The 19495-nt window shown below is 46.4% G+C and overlaps 1 protein-coding gene across 1 annotated transcript in view; it reads right to left on the reverse strand.

The window, feature by feature from the left end:
- Positions 1-263: 263 nt before the first annotated feature.
- The window catches only part of LOC127669728 (zinc finger protein 431-like), a 36018-nt gene continuing 16786 nt past the window's right edge, over positions 264-19495 (reverse strand). The window contains exon 5 of the mRNA XM_052163919.1: positions 264-691. Coding sequence (XP_052019879.1) covers positions 264-691 — 428 coding nt within the window. The remainder of the gene's footprint in view (positions 692-19495) is intronic.

Consider the following 19495-nt stretch of genomic DNA (forward strand, 5'->3'; position numbering starts at 1 on the left):
CTCTCCAGAGTGGAAATAATCCCAAGCAGCAATGTCTATCATATTCCTAATATGATAGCCCCTTAACTCCCACTTAGTTCATGATTATACTCAGTAGGTTTCTTTCCAGCACAGAGAATTTGTAGATTTCTCCCTTCTGAATATACTTTACCACATTGATTACATCAATAAGGTTTCTGTCTGGTATGTGTTCTTTGATCATAGTGGAGATGAATGGGTGTCGCAATGGTTTTACCACATTGATTATATTCATAAGTTTTCTCTCAAGTATGTGTTCTTTTATGTCTTTGGAGATTACTGTGACATGAAAAGGCTTTACTACATTGTTTACATTCATAAGGTTTCTCTCCAGTATGTGTTCTTTTATGTCTTTGGAGATGACAGGCTCTTGCAAATGCTTTACCACATTGGTTACATTCATAAGGTTTCTCTCGAGTATGTGTTCTTTTATGTCTTTGGAGATTACTGTGACATGAAAAGGCTTTACTACATTGATTACATTCATAAGGTTTCTCCCCAGTATGTGTTCTTTTATGTCTTTGGAGATCACTGTGACCTGCAAAGGCTTTACCACATTGATTGCATTCATAAGGTTTCTCTCCAGTATGTGTTCTTTTATGATACTGGAGATGACTGATTCTTGCAAAGACTTTACCACATTGGTTACATTCATAAGGTTTCTCTCCAGTATGTTCTTTTATAAATTTGGAGATGACTGGCTCTTGCAAAGGCTTTACCACACAGATTACATTCATAAGGTTTTTCTATAGTATGTGTTCTTTTATGATATTGGAAAATCCTGCACTGTGTAAAGGCTTTACCACATTGATTACACTAATAGGGTTTCTCTCCACTATGACTTCTTACATGCCTGCAACAAAAATAGCAAATGTGAAATGTTTACTACATTCATTACTCTGATCAATCATGTAATCAATATGAATTATGTTTACAATTTGGTCTAATGGTAAAGAAGCATCAGATCTTAATGTTTTAGCACTTTGTATGTTCATGGTCTTCTCCCTCATCAAGACACCTGTAATGGTTATTACATGGCTCATATTGATAACAAACTCCTTTTATATGGGATTTTTATATGATCTACTTTAGCTTTCTGAAGAAACTTTGAACAACTCTGATCTTTATAATACGACTGCATTCATAATTAAAATTGTAGTGTGAATTAAAACACATTTGACTGTAAACCAGGACACACAGAGTTTCCAAATTTCTAGTACCCAAAGAGTTTTTCTACACTATGAGTTTGGGGCTGTGCCCCATAAAACTAGAAAACCAATTAATTGCAAATGTCTATCATATTCCTAATGTCTATCAAATGCAGAATACTACATATCTTCTCATTGTTTTAGAAAAAAAAAATTATGTTGCTTCTTTCAATATCCCTATGCTCACATGGTTTTTATCCATTAGGACACATGATATACCTAATTAAAAAGGAATTATAAATGAAAGGCTTACATATTGCATTTACACTGCTTGAATTTTTGTTCCTCATAACATGTGCAATATAGATTAATGTTTCTCCACAACAAAATTCTTGATTCTCATAAAATGCCCTATCACAAAATTTAATCATATTACTACAAGAATATGAGTATCACCAATTTTACTATGGACTATTTGTTTACTAGAATGTTTATGATATAAATTTATCACTATTCAATGTGCAATATCTAGGTACTATGAGACTATATAGATTGCCAGGTCCACAGCACATCTGTAACATAGCTACTTGTCAAGTGGAAACACAAATCAGATATCAGATCTTGAGGTACATGCTTTTGTAAGAATATTATAATCATAGCTACACTTAAAGTACTGTTATTTCACACTCTTGCTTTTCATTGGAGATTCCAAAAGATATGAAAAATTCCTCAGAGGCAAATTTGTATCAGCTTCCACATGAAAATTACCCTTCATTTGTTCTACTGCTTTGAAAATGCTCTTCAAGATGATGGTCGTCCCAATTATAGCCTAAAATATAGTACCAGTAAATTAATGATATACTATCGGAAATTAGGCAAAATTCAGGGTATTGTAAATTTTCACTGCACCATGAAAGTTTCAGTGAAAATTTAGTGAGACTGATTTATTCAGCTCAATCTTCATTATTCACAATTAAAATAATAGCCGGTCACCTATAACCAATATACATTTGTTTCCTTTAGAAATGAAACGACAGTCTTACCTATAGTGTTGAGGTTCAGGTAGGTTTCCAACATCACATCTTTGTAAAGATTCTTCTGGGAAGAATCCAGCAAATTCCACTCTTCCTCAGTGAAGTTCACATGCACGTCTTCCAAAGTCACTGCACCCTATATACATGTGTACAACACAAAGCATGATACTAATATCAATGTAAAGGAAATACATGCTTTCTCGAAAACATATTGATATAATTTTGGCACTTGCTCCACTTATATTCTGACTCAGAATTTAAAATCACTGTGTCAGTTTAGAAGGAGCTTAAATTATAAGATTCACCTGTGTTGCTTTTGGACACTTTCAATAGGATACAGCCTTGACAGAGAAATTCAAATTGAGAGAGAAATACATGTGAAATTCCACAATACTGAGCATGCATCTGAAAAATCGTATGTACAGTTACTAACTACAAAAGTGATGGGCAAACTGTGTGTATTTGCCCATGTCTTTAATCACAGAGGCACAGGCAGGTGTATGTCATAGAGCTGGGTGTCAGCATGGCCTATGTAATGTGTTCTAGGAGACCAAAATTTATATATTAAAACCCCCAGTCCCTACAAAAATCAACCAAGGAAACAAAAATGATAGAAAACTCACAGTTCTTTACTAAATGTTCCCACAAAGAATTAGACATTCACTTCAGATCCGTATCCATCTTGTAGAAACATGAAGTGCAACAGTTTAAACTATAACATTAATAAAATTTAAATAAAAGGGAATGCAGACTTAAACAGTTAAAAATGAACAGATGAAGATATAGTAATATAAATGTTGATTATAAATAAGCAATGTAGAGCAGGAGAGAGAGATCAGCATTGGAAAGCTCTAGCTGGTCTTCCACATTGTGTTCGTCAATTTCTCACATACACATGGGGGGACCAACAACTACTAGTTACTTTAAGATCAAGAGTTCTGGGCTGGAGAGATGGCTCAGTGGTTAAGAGCACTGATTCTTCTTGCAGAGGCCCTGAGTTCAAATCCCAGCACCCACATGCTGTCTCACAACCATCTGTAATGGGATCCGACACTCTCTTCTGGTGTGTCTGAAGGCAGCTGCAGTGTGCTTACATATAACATATAAACAAATCTTTTTAAAAAAAAATCAAGAATTATGAGGCCATCTTATGACAACAGTAGTGAAGAGACATATGATATTCATATTCATACACATATGCAAAATACTATTTATTCAAACTTTTCAGAGCAATCACAAGTGTGAAGAAGTACATCATACACCTGGAATCCAAGGACTCTTAAATCTCAGGGAATATTGATGTAATGAACATATATCAACTTGAGAAATAGAATATAACCAATTTATTTGGCCAAATTTCTAAAATAAAACATTAGGATTAAAATTTGCACAATAGCATACCCCTATTGTACAAAACCATGTCAGGTAGCTTATGTGGTTCCTATGTCGATGACAGGACAGGAAGGATTTCACAGAGAGATTTTATCTTGAAAAACAAAAACAAAGGGATAAAATGAAAAAAAAAATATCAAACCACAAGGCTTGTAAAATAGATTAGCAGTAAATGCAAATGGGGCTAAAGTATCTTATGTGGTTTAGAGATAGAGTCCAAATATCGATTATATGGGAGCATGAGATGAAACCTGGAGGATCAGTTTCAACTACAGCACAGTAGACACACAGAATAAAATTTGTCCCGTCTAAAAGAAAAGCAGGGGCACCCCTGGAGCACAGAATGAGGGACTGCCCAATGAAAACTCGGCCACCTGGAGACACACCTCATGGGCAATCTCCAATCCTTAATATTATTTTGGATACAGTGTTATGCTCCCAGACAGGAGACTTTCATAAGTGATCAGTGAGAGGCTTCACCCAGCAGCTGACTGAAATGGATGCAGAGAACCACAGTAAAACATGGGATGGACCTTGGAGACACTTAAGGAAGAGTTGGGGAAATATTGAAGGCCCTGAAGATGGTAGGAACTCCACAGGTAGTCTAACAGACTCAACTAACCTATAAACTTGGGGACACTGAGAGACTGAGCCATAAACCAAATAACAGACACAGGCTGGACTAAGGCCCCTCGCACATAAGTAGCAGAAGTTCAGGTTAGTCTCCATGAGGGTCTTCCAACAACTGGAACAGGGGCTATCCCTAAAGCTGCTGCCTATTTTTGGTATCTGTTCCTCTTACTGTACTCCAAAGTCTGGCCTCAGTGGAGAGGATACACTTAACCCAGTAGAAACTTGAAGCACTGCATTGTGGGGATACCAAGGGGACTCAATCAACTCCATTCTGACCCTGGATGCTGTAGGTTCATGTTTATCCTGTGATGAAAATGCATTCAGTCTACAGTGATCCTAATAGTATGCAGGAGCTCCTACATGGTTCAAATGTCTAAAGTGTCTTCTGACACTCAAGGTAATATTTTGAAAGTCAAATCTTTTAAAGTCTGAAAGTAAGTCATATCTTTCTGAAATACAATGGTACCAAATACTCCTTCCTTTTCCAGTAGAAAGGAATATATACTCCCTTTTCAACCACATGCCATTCCTGACAGGAGATAAAGTAGGCATTCCATGGGTCTACCACACTATTTATTATCCCACATGCAATTTACACAGCTATCCCTAACACTGTTCAAACACCAGAGACAGCTTACCCTCTCTCCTGACTAATTCTCCGGGTGGACTGCTAAGATCATATCTTACTGCCTGCCACTTCTCCAAACTTTCAACATTCTCAAGCATTCCCTCTTGAATATACCCGCCAAACAGGTCAGTAAAAGAGGCAAAACGCAGCCAACATTCTCTGAAAATACAAACAGCAAACAGTAATTCAGGAATAAAATTACCACCCAAATAAGACAAACCCAGACACCAGAATCTAGACCTATTATCACCACAAACCCAGATGTGTACACACCAAAATAGGAATATAATGAAGATCAGCCAGGGAAATATGTCACCAAGAAATTCAAAGTGTCCTGTCATAGCATGTCCTCGAAACTTAAAACATGCAAGAGATCTGATACAAAAGAGGTTGTTTTGTGGAAAGGACAGGAGTGAGAACCTACAAACTGGAATACCTATATGGAGCAAAGAGAACATGATGAGAGAAAGACTATAGAGGGGGCTTGTGTAGAGAACAGAAACAGGGAAGAAATATGGAGAGCAGCTGAAGCTAGTGCTCCATGTATCTAAAGCACACCTGACAACAGCTGCAGTTGATGGAGGCAGGTAATGATTTAAGCAGGAGCTAAGTCCCTGAGAGCAGGCCATTGAAATTGCCTTCACGTTGACTACTACAGAGGCAAGGTTCACATACCAAACAGGAAAGGAGGATTAAATGAATAAATGGACTTATTGATCAAAAAATATTTGTAGTCTAAAATTTTCCTGATACTAAATAAACAGGAACAATGCAACATATCAAAAGCAAATACTAGAAATGACTGTAATAGAAGATGAATATTATCTCAAAGACAAGGAAGTAGTTTTAATGAAATCCTAAATGAATAATTTCTAAACTAAAACTATGATTCCTATTAAGGTATAAGAAGCATCCAAAATACGAAATAGATTGGAATAAAAAAAAAAAAGTCCCCTCGCCACACAATATTCAAAACACTGTACATGTAAAGAAATAGGAATAGTGCAAAAAAAGAAGAAAATAATAAAGAAAAGAAAACAGAAACCAGTCACATGTAATATAAAGCTATTAGGTTCATATCAGCCCTCTCAATAAATAGTGTAAAACAAACAAAAAAAAGTTTTGGAAACATGCTGCAGAATTAAAAAAAAAAAAAAAGCAGCCATGATATTTCTAAAATCAACTCAGTGGTCCAAATGATTTAGAAAGATTCAGCCATGATAGGGACGATATTCAGAGGTCAGTGCCTGATTTAGCAAGTAAGAAACACCACTAGAAACCTCACACATAGTCACATCTAGCTGATGTTTCCCATCTAACTCCTGATAGGACCCTCCACCCCAGCACCCAGTGCTCAGCCACCTCTTCCTCCCCATTGTGGGCAGATATCCTGTGCTTACCATGTCTCAAATTCAGAGCTTCCCTGAGGTCCCCTCACAGCACAGCATGGAACAGCAGATTTCAGAGAAGGAAATAGTGAACTATTCTGGCCTGCGCAGCCACAGTGAACTTGCAGAGAGGTACCCGGAACTACTCAGCTGCCTGCCCCTCTCCTTGTAAGCAATGACCCTGCACTTACCAGGACCTAAATTCAAACCTTGCCTGAGCTTCCCTCACAGCACTTGCCTTCCTCTTCCTATAATCAAGGTGAATTGCTTGCATAGCCCATTCCTCAGGTGCAGTGGGGGAGTCAATCTGGACTACAAGGATTGTCCTGAGAGGCCCAGGAAGAGCCGCATGTGCTTCCAGGGCCAGCAGCTGTTTCCTCTGAGTTTCCTAAACCACCTTGCTGTTCTCTTCCCCACCCTGCCCCCCACTGTCACTCTGTGTACAATGGTGTGCCCCCCCCCACCATAGGTTTATGGTTTCAGGACTATTTTTGACCATAGAATCAAAGCTGACCCCTTCCCCATGAAGGAATCCTAGGCAGGAATAAGCAGGTGGAAGACGTATTTTGGGGCTCTGAGGGTTTATTCAGAAGCCCCTTCACCATCTGCTGATGGTAGAGACTCCACCCACCATGGTCTCTTCCTCTGAGGCCTGTCTCCACCTCCTTCTCCAGACCTAGCTGCCTCAACAGGCTCCCTCTACCCGGGTAGGTTTGAGGCAGTGACACCAGGTACTCAATTTATTTAAACAGCCGTGTGGCTGTTACATGAAAAAAAAAATGTGCTGTGAAAGATAAGATGGCTCCTGGTAAGATGTGAGAGCCTTCGCTCCCTGTGTAGCCTCCAATTATAGTGCCCTTCTGTGGGAAATCACAGAAATCTTCAGTTCTCATCTCAGTTCCAAAAAGGCCATTTGAGAGGACGTGGTGGTAGGGGGCAGCTTGGTGAAAATAACTTGCTGGAGAGGAAAGAAGAGGAGAGGAGAGGAGAGGAGAGGAGAGGAGAGGAGAGGAGAGGAGAGGAGAGGAGAGGAGAGGAGAGGAGAGGAGGTGAAACTGAAGGCTACCTGCTGAGGCTCTACCATGATGGAAGAGCAGCACTGGCCAGCCTGGCCAGTTCCCAGCAGGATGCTCACTGGCTTGCAGTATATAACTGTCCTGGATTGTAGATCCCCTAGCTACCAGTGGCATTCACTCTGCCATTGTGAGAGGTAATCCTTGGAGCTGCTCCCAGAAGGTGTCACATGAGGTTGGCCACCCTGACCTATTTGGAGGTCAAGCTCCAGGCAAGTGCTTTCCTTCTTGTGGAGCCAGTATTGACCTTGCGTCCCCATCCCCCATGCTGTGGCTAAACCGGAGCTCAACAAGTCACAGTGTTAAAAATAGCCTCACCCCTCACAAGTATAGCACGCTGCTTCTGCAGCTGGATGGGTGATGGATCAACACCATCTTCCTGGTTGCCAAGTTACCAGTTACTGACATCTTAGTGTGAGTTAGTCTTGTAGATGTTTTGGCCTCAAAAGGACCCATGTAATGATCCTTTGTTGTGCAAATGGGGACTTGTTGAAGTTTTAGGGAGAAAGGAATTTCCTGAGCATTTGGTGCAGACATTTAGGGGTGAACCAAAGCGAGAGCACAGACCACTGTCTTCTCTCAGGATAGCTGCTTTACAACGGAAGGTTGCTCAGGCTTCAAGGCCCACAGACAAGCGGACAGACAGATGGCCTTCTGTAAGGCAAGAAGGAAGGAGGCCTTGGGACAGTGGCAGCTGGAACTCTTTTGAGTTCCTCAGTCTTCCAAAGTGGGAAGTAGGGTCTCTGAGGACTAGGCCAGACTATGAGGCCAGCTGCCTCACAGGAGGGCGACCACTAGTGAACACGAAGGAGGAGAAAAGATGAATGGGTGAAGCAGTGCCTGGGGCCCGGGGCGGAAGGATGAGTGAGGCCAAGTGTGATGTGGAAGGGACAGCCATGCTGGCCCAGATGGGGAGGGAGGGGCTGCATGAAGACACGTGTGCAGCCTGGGGGCTGCCTGGCTGTGGCGAGTGACAGGAAGAATAGCTGCAGGGAACCAGAGGAGGAGAGGAGGAAAGGCCACCCGGGACAGTAGCCGTGGCCAGGACCGACATCTTGCTCTGGCTGCGGATATAGGCCGCATCGCCATTCCAGCCTTTCTGCTGTTCTCCTAAGGCCTTGGATGGTCAGCCAGCAGGTCTTTTGTTTTGTGTGGGTGTTGCCCTTTTATTTTAATCTGGCATCCATGACTCCCACATAGGTGCTACTTCACCTGGGGGTCACCTAGTCTCAGTCTGGGTTTGTTGGAGAGTGACATGGTCCCTGAGACTTCTTGGTGGCCTTGTTGTGGTGCCTGCTCTTCCACGTTCTGGCCACTAGATGGTAGCAGGAAACCTGTTGGTTCTGCCCAGCAGGCTGTTTTATTCAATCTGGCTCTCCTGGCCATGCGCCCCTCTGCTTCAGTCTCAAATTGCACACGTCACGGGTTCACGGATGGTTCAGGGCCAGGCTGAGTGAGACGAAGGCACAGCAGTCTGCTTTTGGGAAGCAGGGAAATTCCTTTCTCCCTAAAACTTCAACAAGTCCCCATTTGGCTGTCTCGGGGCGCTGTCCCATACTTGCAGGTGGCCTTTCAGCACCCTACCTGTGGCCAAACCCTTTGTAGTGAGTTCCTGCTGTAGAGTGAATTCTAGTGTGCATTCCAGGGCTGTGTGGGAGCCAGAAGCAGAGAACTGGGCTCTGAGGGAGTCGAAACTCCCCCTTCTCCCCCTCCCCCCCCCCATCTCCCAACCGTGACCTCAGCTTGGCAGCTTGTGTGGACAGTGGATGGTGCTGGTCATGGCTGGGGTGGGGCTAGCCTGGGAACAGCAGCAGTATAAGGTCAAGGACACGCTTTCCAGCAACAGGGACACATAGCAATAGCAAACACCCTGGTCGCTCATCAAGAGTGCAGAAGTGGGCGGAGTCTTCCGGTTTCATCCCCTATCTACTCCCAGCATTCCCTGGGTGTAGTCCTCCATCCTGTTGCCCCGGGCAGGTCATGGCCACAGGTAGCCTTAGATCTTAGATCTCTGCAGGGTAGTCCCACAAGATGCCAAGCCACGCCCCATTTCAGGTTCACCTTTAGGGCTCTAAGTGCTGTTTCTGGGGCTGCAGTTTTTTCTGGCGCGGGGCTCATGTGTCTTTCCCACAGGCTTGTGTCAAGGACTGGGTTGTCCTCCTGAGACCCGTGGGGGTACTGGAGGCTCAGAGAGGTCAAGGGCATGTTCAACATTTCCCGGATAAAATGCTGAACTGGCCACTGATCCGAAGGCTGGGACTTTTCTTTATTCTTCCTGTAATGATCGGCTCTGCACATGATGGGGTTACTGGGTGAAAGAGAAATTCTCACCAGGATGCCAGAAATGGGGACACAAACTGTCACTACCCACGCCTACTACCTCTAAGTACCCTACTAGTCTGTACCCCAAACTGTAGGCAGGGATGGGACCTTAGTTGCTCTGCAGAGTTACCAGGGGCCCCCCAGCTTCCAGGGCTTTTTACTGTGATGCTGTGCAGGTATCTGGTGGGGGAAGACAGTGTTGGTGCAGTGCCTTACGGTTCTAATTGGCCTATTGAGGTAGTGTTGCTGCCCAGGCCTACCCTTGGCAGCTGCTCTCTCCAGGACCATTTTCTGGGTGGCCTCCTCGTGTTGGGAGCACTGTCCACGCCGGGGGTGGGGGAGCATGTAGCATGACTTTGACTCTTCATGTCAGTGCCCTCTGGCTCCAGGCTGGGGTCCTAGGTCCTTGTGTAGGCACACCTACTTTATCAGAAGTCCTCCGTCTGTGGGACGGGGTCAGTAAGAAGTTCCCTGTGCAGTTCTACTCCAAATCACCAGTAGATGCATGCCCCCAGATCCCAAGTCAGGCCCTGACCTCCTGATTGCCTGGGTCACAGCCCCCTCTTTTTGCTTCTTGGCTCTGCCTGCAGCCGGCTTTGTCATAGACACCCTCTGCTGCCCTCTGCAGGCTTTGTGTTGGTGTCTGTGTCCACCCCAGGGCTACCTGCGAGGGGCTCCGTGGAGCCCCCCACCATTTGCTTGCTGGTTCAAAGGCTTCTGCTTCCCTTGCAGCCCACCAGCCTGGCTGTGTTAGGCTTCCTTCCAAAGCTCCGACATCCTGCTTGGCTCCTGTCCCCCGACGCCAGCTGCAGCTTCCCTGTTGTGCTTCTGGCAGAAGGCATGCTGGGTGCTGGGGGGGGTCCTTCCCCTTGGCCTCTCTTCTCCCTATTACATCAGCCTACAGCCAATACCCCCGGGGTCTGGTTAGGGAGGCTTTTTCATTATTTTTTTTCCAATGGAAATAATTCCACCACTTGTCAGAGGGATTTTTGCATTTAGGGGGGCTGACTCCCCCTTTCTTTCCCAGCCTCGTAGATGCTCTTGAAGTGGGAAGCTTTGTTTCCTTAGCTGAGCTGTGCTGGTCTGGGCTGGTGAGGAGGGTAGTTTGGGTTCCTGAGGCCAGCATTAGGTATCTGGGTCCTGACTGTCCTGCCCCCATGCTGTGTGACTTTCAGGATAGCACTGACCCTCTCTGGGCCTCTCGGTCCTTCATTTGTCCTGTGTTGGTGGTGAGGGGCCATGCTTGCTAGTTCTCTGGCCTCTGGCTTTGATCTTGTGATTGTATCAGATTGGCTCTTGTTCCGGGGTGACTCTAGTGCTGCAAGGGGCCCTAGAGGCGTGCACACCTGTGACAGATCCCAGACAGTCACCCTCTGTGCTCAGGATGCAGTGGAGTCTAGGGCCTGGGCAAAAGGGAGCAGGTCTCTGGCTGGTTCCTCCTGGCCCTGTCAGGGATCCCTGAGTGGGAAGAAGCCCTTCTACCTCTGTTGCAGCCAGCAAACCTCCTCCTGACCTCTCGGCCCTGTTCCTTCTCTTTGTCTCCCTTCCCCCTGTGCTGTACCCCATGCCCTGCCCTGGCTGATGGCTTTGAGTCCTGGGAACTGCCCTGTCCTACTTTTCTCTACACTTACCAGGCTCTCTGCTCAGAACCAGGCCCGGCGCCCAGAGACCTGAGAAGCGAGCCCCACTAGGCACTTATGCACAGGGGTTAGCCCACCCCCTCCTGCCCAGGGCCCACATCTGGCCGAAGGCTGAGTTTTCCCAGCTATAAATTGCCTCTCACTGCCCCTTGGCATCTTCTCAGGTTTCAGCTTCATGGTTCTTTTTCTTTCTGTGGGGGTGGGGGAGTGTTTAGGGAAGGCAGGCTCAGCTCTGCTGGTCTCTCCCTCTGCAAGTCTGAGGTTAAGGGGAGAAGTCTTTACCCAGGTTTTGGGTGAATTTTTTTTTTTTAATCAGGTAGTCGAGCAGCAACCTGTTTGAGTTAGGGTCCTCCTTCCCAAGTACTTCCCCCAAGAGACCAGCCTTACTGTACAGTGTCTCTCTAGGCCTCAGGAGGGTCTTCTGTTGTCTGCAGCCTGCCTCTGGCTTGTGGTGAGGTGACTTGCAGATGCTGGTGTTTTCCCCACCTCTGTTCCCCACCCCCACTCCTTCTCGTCACACCCCTCAATCTAATGTTTAACCACAGGCATCATCTTGACTACCTGCACCCTTCAGGTGGCTTTTGTCACCCTCAAAACAGATGAATCTCTGGCTTCTGCAGGTGACGTGCCATGCCCTGTCTCTGTAGATGGCAGCTAGTTGGCTGGCCAGGCCCTGGCTGCCGACCTGACCTTGCATTGCTGTGACTCTCCATTCGCCCTTCATGGGGAAAGTCTGATTCTTTGGATCACAGAAAGGTAGACATCTCAGGGCAGCCACCAGCACTGCCTGGGAGTGGAAGTCATCAAGTGGCCATGGCCGCGCCCCGACTGGGGGGGGTGCGGGCATGGCTGAGTCAGGTTGGTGTTTTCTGGGGTATCATGTATCAAGGGAACCCCCTGGGGATGCTGTTGAAAACAGAGGCCTTGTCTTATGGAGCAGGATACCAGGCAGTGCGGGTGTTGTAAAACATCTTTAGAATCACAAGTGGTAAGAAGTGTGTTCCTCCTAGGCTTTGGGGCTGTGGGTCAACCCAGGGGCGGGGAAAGCCTGTCCGTTGCCCAGATGGGCTAAGAAAATGCTGCCCCTGGCATCCTAAGTCACAGAAACAATCCCTAAAAGTAGGCAGGGCTTTCTGGGGAGACAGTGCTGGACTTTAGATCTGGTGTAGGATATTGAGGAGATTGGGGGAGTTACACAGGAAAGGGCCACAGTCAGTTTTGGACTATTTGCAGATTTTGTGTGTGTGTGTGTATGTGTGTGTGTGTGTGTGTGTGTGTGTGTGAGAGAGAGAGAGAGAGAGAGAGAGAGAGAGAGAGAGAGAGAGAGAGACTGGCTTGCAAATGAGAAGGGTATTCTGGACCTTGTGGTGTGAGACCCCATGGAGGTTTGGGGGTGAGGTGCAGGAGGACCAAGAACAAGTCTTTATGTCACGGTGTGGTTTTGGAGTTTCATGTGTGAGGGTCCCTGGCAAAGGACACTGGAAATGTGGACCGATGTCAAACAGAAAGAAGCCTGGGGGGTTATTTGGAAGGCTCAGGGAAGTGGGGTGTGTGGCATAAAGGCCTGGAACTGTGAATGCTGGGATAGGCCAGGAGGAAGTGACAGGATGCTTGCGTGTGGGAGGTTAGTGGAGAGCAAAGGGAACACAGGAACCTGAACCAGAGGCCCAGAGGGCACCACGGGACTCAGTGGACACTTACCCAGGGTCTTTGGAGTCCTGGGCAGAGGGATGGGCTAAATTTTGTTTTACCCAAGGTGACCCCCATTGGCTAAAAAGTAGCTTCTCAGTGCTTAGACCTCGCTAGCCCTCCAGACTGTGGGTTCCCACAGGGGCGTCTGAATGTGAGCTGGCTCCTCTGAGCACCTCAGTGGCTTTTCCAACACGGCAGTGGTGGACACTCTGCTCCCCTCTGTGCTTTCGGGATGCTGTGTGTCTGGGCGCCACTCCGTTCCCCCGACGCCCTCTTCCTCCAGGACCTCTTTGTCTCTGAGGAAGCCTGGCGTGGCCCCCATCACCTGCGGCCCCCCTTTCTGTTGCTCCTGCTGCCCCACTGACCCTGCCCCTCATTCCTGTCTGGCTTTCAGGATGGTGGTGCGGGCCCGCCCCTGTGTTTTGAGCAGAGGTTGGCCTGCCTGTGGGATTTGGCCTGGTGTCTGAGTGCTTATGCAGCACAGGGCTGGTAGTCTGGATACATCCTCTGGGTCAGGGCCCTCATCTGTAGCTCCAGCCTGGCTCCACTGTGTCCTTTTGTGGGAACAGTGCCTCACTGGAAGCCACTGCTTTGAATAGTCAGCTGCCTGAGGCTGATACAGAGTGGTCACCCCGCTCAGAAGGGGACCTATGACAGCCACTAGTAGAGCTCATGGCTCCCCCCTTGCCTACTTGGCTAGCAGGTGAATAACAGGGTTTGGTGCTCAAGGCTTTCTTCTAGGGGAGCTCCCAGGATTCCCTCTGATGTACATGTCTTTGAATTAAGGCAATTGCACAGAGGTGCGGCCTGTCCAGTCTCACTTAGCAGAGACTGAGAGCCATCATCTGCCTGCTGTTGCTGGCTTGGTGCAGCCCTGGCTTCTGGGCATGGGGTAGTCCTTGCTATCAGAGCCCAGCTCTGGCTGCAGGGGCCCAGCTCTGGCTGCAGGGGTCCAGCCCTGGCTGCAGGGGTCCAGCCCTGGCTGCAGGGGCCCAGCCCTGGCTGTAGGGTCTCAGCTCTGGCTGCAGGGTCTCAGCCCTGGCTTCAGGGTTCCAGCCCAGCCTGCAGGGGCCCAGCCCTGGCTGCAGGGGCCCAGCCCTGGCTGCAGGGATCCAGCCCTGGCTGCAGGGGTCCAGCCCTGGCTGCAGGGGCCCAGCCCTGGCTGCAGATGCCCAGCCCTGGCTGTAGGGGTCCAGCCCTGGCTGCAGAGGCCCAGCCCTGGCTGTAGGGTCTCAGCCCTGGCTGCAGGGGTCCAGCCCTGGCTGCAGGGGTCCATCCCTGGCTGCAGGGACCCAGCCCTGGCTGCAGAGGCCCAGTCCTGGCTGCAGGGGTCCAGCCCTAGCTGCAGGGGCCCAGCCCTGGCTGCAGGGGCCCAGCCCTGGCTGTAGGGTCTCAGTCCTAGGGCCCAGCCCTGGATGCAGAGTCCCAGTCCTGGCTGTCGGGTCTCATCCCTGGCAGCAGGGGCCCAGTCCTGGCTGCAGGTGCCCAGCCCTGGCTGTAGGGTCTCAGCCCTGGGGCCCACCCCTGGCTGCAGGGGCCCAGCCCTGGCTGCAGGGGCCCAACCCTGGCTGTAGGGTCTCAGCCCTGGCTGCAGGGGTCCAGCCCTGGCTACAGTCCAGACCTAACTGCTTCTGTATCCTCCCTTGCCTGCACCTTTCACAGCACCGTGGCACACTACACGGCAGGCAGGCTGCTCTCCTGGTGTCGGGGTTCTTCTCTCTGCTGGGCGCCAGCCTTGCTTTCATGGAACCCAAAGGGGCCGACCCAGCTGCCGCCTTCTGTGCAGGCCGCTCCAGCCTTCTTGCCCCTCCCTTTCCTGAGAGAGCATGACACTGTTCCCAGGCTGGTCCTAGCTCTAGGAAAGGGGCTGTGGGATGAAAAGTGATATATAAATGTAAGGTGATGATTATTTTTTTTGACAGGGACAGCTGCCTGTGGTGAAAAATGTAATCTAGTAATCCTTGTGTGAAAATCAGATCTGTGCCTCAGTGAGCTGCCTGAAGCAGAAAAGAAGGACCATTTTCTCTCTCTCCCCCCATTTCCTTATCCCGCCCCATCACTGCCAGCTCTGCTCACTTCCAAAGTTCCCAAGCTCTTGTAGCCTGGAAGCATGTCTGCAGATGCATGTAGCATACCTATGTATACATACGTTATGCATCCTGCTGCATGTGTATTGCATACATGTGGCACATACTCCAAGCATCTTGCTTCTTTTGATTGTGATTAGCGGGCTATCATGGATTTTTAAGCTTTCCCACTTATAACCTCTTTCCATCAGGGAAATTTTTACATGGTCTTGGGCATATAGTATATAAATCAACCATTTCCTAACAATGAATGATAAATCTGTTTAAAGATGATTTTTAATATACATATTTTATCATTTATTAAAGACAGTAGCAAATTTGCATACTAATGGGGTGGACGAGCTTGTAAGTTTTCACAGAAAGAATTAGGTCGTGGTGGAATATTTGATGCAGCAAGACACAGAGCATCTTCAGTGTTTCTCAGAGTTGATCAATATTTTGATTTAATGATCGCCAACGCTGAGGCTGCTGCTTCACACAAATACATAGCACAAAACCAGCAGAAGTCTGTTGAGGCCTATTTGAGAAACTGTTGGAAATTCTAACCCAAAATCCACTTCACAATTTTTTATGACACCCAAGGCAGCAACTCCAAGAATAATTTTTAAAAACCAAACATTCGTTATGTAACACAATCCAAAAGATACGTTGATTTGATTCTTAGGCGCTGAGGAGTGACTGAAGGAAAACACGCAAAGCTTTTGTTTTCCATAATCAAACCATTCTGTTTCTGTAAGCACACACAGTGCGCTATGCGCTCGAGAACACTGCTGTTCATAGCACGCAGGGGTCTCTGCTCGCAGCAGAGATCCTGCAGGCTGCGTTCATTGGCGGTGTGTGGTGTGGAGGGTCACATCCTATGTCCCTCCATCAGAACCAAGGCTGCGGGGAAGTCACATGATGCAGCACAAGTGAGCCCCACCAGGATCAACTTGGGCTCACTACAGATTTCACTTTGAGTCAGTTTTCAGTCCTTGTGAATTTTGATAGAAACTTTTCCAGCCCCCCGTAATGTTCATTTACAGGTGGGATTCAGCCACAGCCCGCTGCTTAAGATGTCTGACTTTCTATGACTTTGAAAGCCAAGACGTTAATGGTGCAATATTGCTAACAGACCTCAGCCTGATTTGAACAGACATCCTTTCTTGCTCAAGCTTGCACATTGCACTTAGTTGTTGGGTCTTCTTTGTTCCCAGCCTGCATCAGGTTTTCCTTGTCTCCATCACTATGGTAGGCTGAAAGGCCTGGTCAGCCCACTAGACCCTGTCACTCTGGGTGTTTCCTTATGATGATATTAAAATAATACATTTTGGGCACATCCCCACAACACTGACGCTGTCCTCCTTGGAACAGTGTCGGGACCATGAAGCCCGTGTGTGTAATTACTGGTGATGTCACCCTTGATCACAAGGAGGAGGCAATGCCATTCAGTGCCATGCTGTAGAGCTATAATTTCTTCTCTGAAATTAATAAGTGTTTGGAGGAGTGGATACTTCTGACATTAGACAAATGCTCAGTTGTTCCTTGGACCTTCACCCACTAATTTTAGCTAATCTGTCAGCCGTGCTGCCTGCTACAGCAATGTTTGCATAAGTGTAATTTTCTCTTTACCTCATTGTTCTGCCTTTATTAGTTGTAATTCTGGAAGGAACTGCCTTCTCCCGCTTACTTATTTATTCACTTAGTTATTCTTATCATTACAGGCTCATAAATACATAACACAATAAAAAGCATGGACAAACGATACGTAATAAAAATGACATTTATTCTGTGGATTCTGGCTGAATAGATGTTTACTTTGTTCCACTCGTTCTTGCTAGAGTTATTGAGGCATCATTCAGTTGGTGCCTATGACCTTTTGAACCAGCATGACGCTTACCTTTTTATTTTTACAGTATTGTTTATATTCAGGCATCACAGAAAACCCTAGATTCATGCCCTGTCCCTGGAACCAGTCACTGCTGTAAGGATCCCTGTTTCTGCTAGAGACCAGGTTTTGGAACCCTGACTTAGTTACTGCTCTAAAGAGCCCTGGCTCCCGTTAGAGAATTTTTAGAAAGCGGGATGCAGGCCCGAGCTTGCTTATTGATGCCAGGGTCGCACGGCTTCCAGGGCTTCCCAGAGAACAGAGCTGGGAGACACATGGCTGACATAATGCCTACACCCACCCCCTGCCTCCACATATGTGCCCCTCCACCTGACACACTCCCACCTACCCCTCTTTCGATTTCCCTTTGTTGGGGCATCTATTGAGCCTTTCCCTTGCCAAGGACCCCTCCTCCCACTGATACCCTAAGAGGCATTCTTCTGCCACACCCTTGGCTTGAATCATTGCCTCCTTTCTTAAGCCACAGCACCATCAATGTGTTTGTCATTACAGGAGGACAGAAGAAATATTGTACACCCAGTACTGAGCTAAAGTTTCCATCACACCCAGAACCCTCTGTTTCCATTTTAAGTCACAGCCCTACTGTTAGTTCATTCAAAGACCTTTTCTAAATGAGACTTATAATCAAACATTTTATCAGCACCTGCTCTTGAGGACTGTGCCCTTATAAGACCCCCCCAAAATCGAGGGTGCCCCAGCACCCCACACCTCGGAAAACGACACCCGAATCACTCGCCAGAAACGATCTCGATGCAATAGCATGAGGATTTCTTTATTCCAGAATTCCTAACTACTTTCGATGGACCACTGGTAGATTAACCAAAATTTTGAAGGGGTTTTTTTTTTTTTGCAATGCTAGAGCATAACCATAAGTTTGGAAGGCAAAACACAATTTAAAAAAAAAATCCATTCGCTTTAAAATCAACACCAAAAGCATTAAGCTCACATTACAACGTTTGGTTGCCAATACCTGCTCACAATGATGATGCCTTTAATACATCACCAAAGAGTAATTGCCCTAAGTCCTTCATTTTATAAGTCTGGTTTCTAGGATAAGAATTGCATAAAATATTACCCAATTTAGAAGTAACTTAGAGACCTGTTTCCCTGCATTGGCTCATGCCAAATGTTCTCAATTACTCCGAGTTAAAAGTATTAAGCCAACTTTCTTTACCAATGTTGTAACTTATAAAAGGGACATCTGTAAGTTGCAGCTCTTATAACACAAGAACTTAAAATAATAAGATGAGTATGACATTGCAGACCCCAGATCAACTCCATGGTGTTTGAAACAATATAGACATATTGTCCAATAATCCTTAAGTGATTTTGACCAGGGAATTTCACAAGTCATTTCTCTTATTGGTTATCAGCAGTAGTTCTATAGTCAGTGTTTCATTTCTGTCTTTACCTGCTTCTCTTTGGGGAGTGCTGGTTGGGATGATGGTCATCCAACAGCATTTGTAAGTACGAGAACACAAGTGATCTTCAACAGATAGAAGACATACAGAATGGACAGAACTCCATGAATTAATTCCAAAGAGAAGAGAGTATGCCTGGCATGCCTGGCACCCAGTATGTCACCAAAGATTTTGGTCCAGGAGAGTGATGCCTGCTCTAAAGGTCACAGCTCTTGCATCTCTGTGGGGAAGTGGAGATCTAAGCAGCAGGTGTTTTCTCTGCCTTCCTACTTGTGCTTCAAGCCACCACAGGAAATGTCTTTTTAGGCTTATTCCCTACTACATAGAAAGGTCCTTCTCCTTAGAGGTCTCCAGCTCATGGTTTCCAAAGTCAGGAGAACAATGTCACAGTTCACATCAACTCAGGTGATGTGGAGATGCCCATATCTCCATCCTGGTCACTCTATACCTATGAGTAAATTAAAATTCTATGCTGGGGAGAACATGGTCAACAGACTGACCAATTCACCCCCACTGAAAGACAAATTGCTATTATTAAGATATCTACTTACCATAAGGCATAAGGCGTGGCTTCTGTAAGACTTTCCCACCACAAATGTATATATATTTACCTCCATTTTCATCCTTTGAGACTTACGACTTACGACCCTGTCACTGAAGAATGACCCTTTGTATGAGGGTGCTGATGTACTTAGGAAATAATTTCAGGAATATCTTTTCTATATAAAACTTCTATCTACCTAATAGTTGAGACTTTCAGTCTCCTGTCTTTATTTAATTGTCTAAAGTATAACGTGGGGCGTGAAACTAAAAGAGCATTAGCCAGAGCTGAACGCATGCTGTCATTAAAGATATTTTTGCTGAGCCATGGTGGTGCACGCCTTTAATCCCAGTAAATTCCCAGCATGTATTAATGCATATACGTGAAAGAAAACACACCAGATTGTGGGGGTGTAAAATTTGAGTAGGTTAGCTGGAGCCAATGAATATTGAATTACCAATTAGGGGAATCTCCTGTAGAGTTATGTGGAATGTTCAATGATATAGTTAAGTCAGCAAACAAATTCGTGAGACAAAACATTCCCTGTGCTGTGATTGGCCCCAGTAACGTTGCCCATAGGGACAAAGTCA

The sequence above is a fragment of the Apodemus sylvaticus genome, chromosome 19 (genome assembly GCF_947179515.1).
Source record: "Apodemus sylvaticus chromosome 19, mApoSyl1.1, whole genome shotgun sequence".
In the NCBI taxonomy this organism is placed as follows: domain Eukaryota; kingdom Metazoa; phylum Chordata; class Mammalia; order Rodentia; family Muridae; genus Apodemus; species Apodemus sylvaticus.